General features: G+C 38.4%; 1 protein-coding gene across 1 annotated transcript; it reads left to right on the forward strand.

The window, feature by feature from the left end:
- The first annotated feature begins 2,031 nt into the window (after positions 1-2,031).
- Positions 2,032-6,085, forward strand: LOC110046681 (glutamine synthetase-like). The gene is made up of 4 exons (XM_020752370.2): positions 2,032-2,499; positions 3,012-3,239; positions 3,673-3,839; positions 4,308-6,085. Exons 1-4 carry the CDS (start codon positions 2,134-2,136, stop codon positions 4,630-4,632), a joined length of 1,086 nt encoding a protein of 361 aa, XP_020608029.1. The 5' UTR covers positions 2,032-2,133; the 3' UTR covers positions 4,633-6,085.
- Positions 6,086-6,509: the final 424 nt, after the last annotated feature.

The raw sequence follows: 6,509 nt of genomic DNA on the forward strand, positions 1-6,509 counted from the left end.
ACCCCTTCAAATGAGTATCGATTCCAAAGAACGTTTCAGCGAGACGGTATTAAACGTAATTAGCGTTACTTGATTGAGACATCTTGCATTCATATACTGAACCATTTTGCGCCGATAAACGGTTATTTCGTGAACTGCACGTAATGCAAACGATATCGATTGAAAGCTGGCGACCCGGGCCATGCAAATACCATCACGTACGAATGTCCCTAACCATCCCAATTCTTGAAACCCAGCCACAAAGTCCTGGCCTCTGCGCTTAACCACAGTAAACGCGGGGACGGAAATTTTGGAGAAGGGCCAATACCTAAAAGGATACCTGATCTTGTTTATAGAAAAACAAAAATGGCCGTTCTAAATCTTCACACACGATTCACCTTTACAAGCAGCAATTTGATTGGTTGTTCTTATTAGCCCAAACCTGATTGGTGTGATAAACATGTCATACATATATCACTCACTCGTCCAATCATAACATATAGCACACAAAAAAACATTACTCAAAAACTGCAGCAGAATTATTTCCTGTATTTGCAATTGAATCAGTAGTGTCTGCAATCTAGTAAATGGTTTGAACCATTTTTCTAGTGTGATCGTCCTCGCGATGTAAATAAACTGTCCCTTGTTGTTGTTGTTGTTTCTGACTACTCGAACCCGACCGGGTCCTCAAAGAGGTCTTCAGACAGTTCTTCAGAACCACCCGCACGAACTTGTGGAAACAGCCATTTTCAAAAGTTAGTCGTATTAGTAATCGAGTGTTTCAGTTTTTCTGTATAGCAAATAAAGGAATAAAAAAGCAAGAAATCTTTCACTCGTCCAAATACATGTATACATGTTTATGTTCTTATTTCCGGCAAACCAACGAACATAGTAAAAGCAAGCGCTTCAGGCCATGTCACGAGGAGTATACCACGTGATTGTCAGGCTTCATTTGGGACTGAAAAAATTCTGTTTTTTCACTTAGAATAACGTCATGTGAGTGGAATAGCTTTTTTGGCGTGAATTGATTTTATACTTGGACAGTTCTTCAAGTCATTACCCGGAAAGCTTAGGAGATCCGGGCCAAGAAATATATGAATACTGGCATTGTCCTTGGTTTAGGCAAGACATTTCTTGTCTTTATGATTTGAAATAAGCGAGTGCTGAGCCAAATTCGACATGACGAGACTGCCAACACAAATGAGCTCAGTGGTTTATAGGCCAAGAAAAATAGATTAAAAAAAGAAATCTCGTGACTGTCCTAAATAGAATGACTTCAAAAGATTTACAGTGCTGACGGTATCCGTGACAGACGTGTCTCGCACCTGTTTCCAGTAAAAATCCGTGACACGCAAAACAAAAATCCAACAATAATAAGGCCCTGTTCGCACAATGCGAAATTATGTTTGTTTTGCAAATAAATCTGTCATCACGAAGCCATTTTCCCTGATGTTTTTTTCACCGACGAAAATTTTCGCGAGTGCCACCAAACTTCGAAGATACCGTCAACTAGCCTTGAAGGTCGTGAATTAACTGTCAGTCGAGAGAATACCTTGTGCGTTTATCAAGTCATCTTATTTGGCAATGAATTGGACGCAGCGTACGTGACAGTGTCGTGATCTGTCACACGCATTACAGAATGGATTACAGAAACCAATTAGAAAAGTTTTAATGTTTTTGCAAACGCCAAACGCTAGTTTTTGTCGTAATCTAAACGGGGCCATATGAACATTGTAAAACTGAAGCACAATGAGATTTGATCGTGAAGATCGATAAATCGCCCAAATGATTTACAGAAATTAAGAAAAGTCAAGGACTGTATTTACACAAACAACGTGAAACACAATCCAGACCTGACGTAAAGCCATCCTTAATAGAATTTGTTATCAAATACAACAAAACAAAAGGGCACTTGATGCAGGCCTGATACCTTACGCAACGTGTTTGTTTCAGGCCGGTAATAAGCAAATCACCTGTACATCAGACCAGCTCACGTAATAAAACACGAGTTTTGATTGGCTTACAGCTTTACGCGCCCTCTATATAAACTTTGCAAAGTGTTTCGTCCATTCACTAAGAGGGAAGTTTTTGTCTTTGACTCTACAGGGACGCACATAGCGACTGGTCTTTGGTCTCTTGGGTTAGCTGTTCATCATGGAAGGAGAACATAAGTACACGCTGTCGAACTATATGTCGCTCGATCAAGGCGAGAACGTTCAAGCCATGTACATTTGGGTGGACGGAACTGGCGAACATCTTCGCTGCAAGACGAAAACAGTGAACCAAGAGCCGGCCAGACCAGAAGATCTACCCATATGGAACTTTGATGGCTCCAGTACATATCAGGCCGAAGGCTGTAATAGCGACGTTTATCTGCATCCTGTGGCTTTGTTTAGAGATCCATTCAGAAAAGGAAAAAACAAACTGGTTTTGTGCGAGACCTACCAGTACAACCATAAGCCGACAAAAACCAACACAAGAAAAAGCTGTCTTGATGTCATGGAAAGCAACGTTGTAAAGGTAAGCTTATATTAAACATGTGTTTCTTACAGCTTACATTCATGAAAAAACTCAAAAAAGATACAAAAAAAACCCACCTTGAAAATGCTTGCAGACGCATCCGTGCAGTGCGGCACGACGGGAGTAAGACGTGTTAATTAAGATTGGAGTGAAGGTCACGCTACGTTCTTCCTAATATATAACCCTTACCTTTACCACAACTAGTGTTTGCAGCCAAAGAAACAGCCGTGCAGTTGGCACAGAAATACAGTGATCGTAAAATAGCTCTCCGCTCATTTTACTTAAGATTGTGAGGCTTTAATTGAAGCTTACAAGTGCTGCTAGATTGCACAAGCCGGGGCAAGTGCTCATTATACCTGAGTTGGCATATCTCGGTCACCTATCTTTTGGTAAAGGTCAAGCCTACGTAGTGCACGGGCTAGCAGGATTTAATGACCATTGTGCACGTGGGGCTATCAGAACTGTCAACTGTGGAATTCTAATTAATTGTTTTCTTGATTGTTTTCTCAAAGAATGCTCACCCCTGGTTTGGCATTGAACAAGAGTACACATTGCTAGACAAGGATGGACACCCCTTAGGGTGGCCCAAGGGAGGTTTCCCAGGACCACAAGGCCCCTACTACTGTGCTGTTGGTACTGGAAATGTTTTTGGGCGAGATGTTGTAGAAGCTCACTACCGAGCCTGTCTGTATGCTGGAGTTAAGATTGCTGGAACTAATGCTGAAGTCATGCCTGCACAGGTAGAGAATTAATATTTTTTGCTTCATATGTATGAATTTTGCTATTTTGATTGGCAGTCTTGAAAATGGATTTTATTTTACATTCGTAGATTACAGGTTATAATAATATTCAACAGTCAGCTGACTTCTTTTAGCAAGGTGCATGATATTATTGCAAAGTTAAGAATTTTTTGTTGGAGTTCTGGAATTTTAACCCTCGACATTTTGTAGGTCTGGGATGACGCTGGTCCTTACTGTCACTTTTATTAAAATGCCAAAGTCCAGATTTTAAATATATAGTAACTTTTTTTTTTCCATTGAGTTGTAACAATATCTTTTATACTAATGCACACCATCAATAGTGTTGAATAGAAAGAACATGCACATATTTCAGTATATCATGTGTACTGTGATAACCGTGCAAAGATAACAAATTTTACTTCTGTCTTTTCAGTGGGAGTATCAGGTTGGACCTTGTGAAGGAATTGAAATGGGTGATCACCTGTGGATGTCACGGTTTCTGTTACATCGTGTGGCAGAAGACTTTGGAATTAAAGTCACTTTTGATCCCAAACCTGTGCCAGGAGATTGGAATGGAGCAGGAGCCCACACAAACTACAGGTATTTATTAATAAGCAATTTGCAAAGGTTAAACTACATGCATTACTGATAACATAGATTAAAAGAACATGTACTCTAAAAAGATGCTTAGATGAAGGGAACATGGGGTTTTGAAGTTTTGGGGTTTTAGACAAATACTTGGACAATTGGAACTATCTGATTGATTGATTTTTATTTATTTCTTTTCTGAACTAATTTCTAACTAACTCTGAAACAACACAGTTGTCTCCTGTCATATCTTTTTTGGATCAATACCCTAAAGGGTACTGTAAAAGCTCCTGCTGTGGACCATTTGAGGCTCGACACTCAAGAGGTACCAAAACCGCTTTTTTAACCCCTAAACGGTACAACAAACCACTCTGGTCCTTTTTAGATGGGAGCCCTCCCTGGGAAATTAGGAAGCTCATTGTTACTCGTCCTAACTTAAAGGTGATTATTTGACCTTGCCTTCAATTTCAATGTTTGCAGTACCAAGCCAATGAGAGAGGAAGGAGGAATGAAGTACATCTATGAAGCCATCGAAAGGTTGTCAAACAGACATGACTTCCACATAAGGATGTACGACCCCAATGAGGGTGAAGATAACAAGCGACGTTTGACTGGGCACCACGAGACATCATCCATTGAAAACTTCTCCCATGGAGTGGCCAATCGAGGTGCTAGTGTGCGCATTCCACGTCAATGCGCTGAAGATGGCAAGGGCTATCTTGAAGACAGAAGACCTTCATCAAACTGTGATCCATATCGTGTCACTGAAGCTATTGTAAGGACAACAATACCACAGCCTGTATGAAGAATACAGACATTAAATGAATTTGACATTGATGTCAAATGGAAACTTTGGTGACTTTGAAGTAATGAATGCTACTTTTGTTGCAAGCAGAAAGCTTTTGATTAAATATATTTAGTAGGTCAATTTTGTTGGTTGGGCTTATTTATTGGTGTTGAAAGCTAAATTGTGGCTAATTGATACTAAAGGCTTGTACAATTACAGAATGAATGCTGGGTACAAGGTTCACATAGTTATGAATGTACAATAAACAATGATTGATTCAAGGTTTAAATTACAGATGTTGATTGACTGCTGATAGTCAAACATCTTAATTAACTATTTTGACAGGTCAAAACAACCACAGTACAGCCCTATAAATAGTACTGCTGGGCTCATTCCACTGCCCTTTATCAGTTGTTAAAAATGATTACTGAATGAGATGAAAGTTTTAGTCTACCATATAGCAACCAGTAAATTAAAACTGTTTAACAATAATAATTTATGCCCACAACTGCTGCCATGTTCAAGTCACCTGAAGCAAATAGGCATGTATAACAGAGGCATTAATTTCAAATGAATGTACATTAACCATAACATAACTGTAGAACTGCCCAGAGCATTTCCAAAATCTCTATTTTCATAAAAAAATATTCATATCAGTAGAGCTAACAGCTGGATGATTTCCATTATTTAGTTGAACATTTGAAATTTGTACCAAATCATCCACTGTATATTAAGTGAAACACTTCAACCCTTTTGACTGCATATCGAGATACAATTATAACATAACAAGTACACAAGCCATTGTTAAAGGCAACTATTTTTATTTTGTTCCCAAAAGCCAAGGACTAAATGTTGCAAGGATCTCAGAAGGATCTTGCCACTTTGTAATAGGCTTTCTAATTTCTTACAAGTATTTCAAGAACTACTTGTCAGTATGAACCAAAAAAATATAACATTTTTTGGTTCTTATATTATATATTTCATGCCTAAATGAAGTTAGTCCAGAGTCAGCTACAGTACACTAGAGTTTTAATTTACAAACATTTTGTCTTAATTTAATTAACAAATAAAGAAGCCTAAGCTGTATTTTACAGTGATAAAACACGACAGGCATTTGAGAACAGAGGGAAATGTAGAACACATGGGCTGCAGGCGAGTGTTTTCTTCATTTCTCAAGTGTTCTCAAATGTTCAGAGTGCTTTACCACAGTATAATACATGGCTTAGGCTTCTTTATTTACTTTATGACATAGATTTTCCATGTGCACTAACAATAAAACACCCTTTTCTCTGTTTGATACTCTGATAAAACATGGGTTTTTGACCAATCAGAGGGCACGCAGAGTCCTATCTATATTATAAATAATAATAAATTTTGTTACCGAGCAAGAATGATTGTATTTAGTCAGTTTTCTATTGCAAAAGCTACTGTATTTTATCTATGGCGATAACTAAAGTGTATGATATGAAAAGTCCTGTTTGAACTTCTCGTTATTTTAGTTGTGGAGGGGGCTGTCACATCCATGCAAGTGATGCTTGTTTTTTTCAGCCAGACCCACTCAAGGAGAGCGTCTGGCAACCAAAGTACTCAAATATCAGAAGACTTTCTGCTATTTTTAAACCAGGCCATTACAGCCTTGAAAAGGGATAACCCATACCACAAATTAAATGATCACCAACATTTCTGAAAATAATTCAAATAATTCTCAGTTCAGAAAAATTGAATTTCCCACATAATGAGACTGCAGAAGCAGCGTTACGGCATGCTTTATATAAGGTCTCTTCTACAGTGCAAAAAGAAATGATGCACAACCTTGTGATCTAGGTTAAAGAAGTGGCATTACAAAATATGTAAACTCACAGTGAGAAAATTCAATAAATCAACACGACGTTTCT

The sequence above is a fragment of the Orbicella faveolata genome, unplaced genomic scaffold (assembly GCF_042242905.1).
Source record: "Orbicella faveolata isolate gen_17 unplaced genomic scaffold, um_ofav_v1 contig_14, whole genome shotgun sequence".
Taxonomy (NCBI): Eukaryota; Metazoa; Cnidaria; class Anthozoa; order Scleractinia; family Merulinidae; genus Orbicella; species Orbicella faveolata.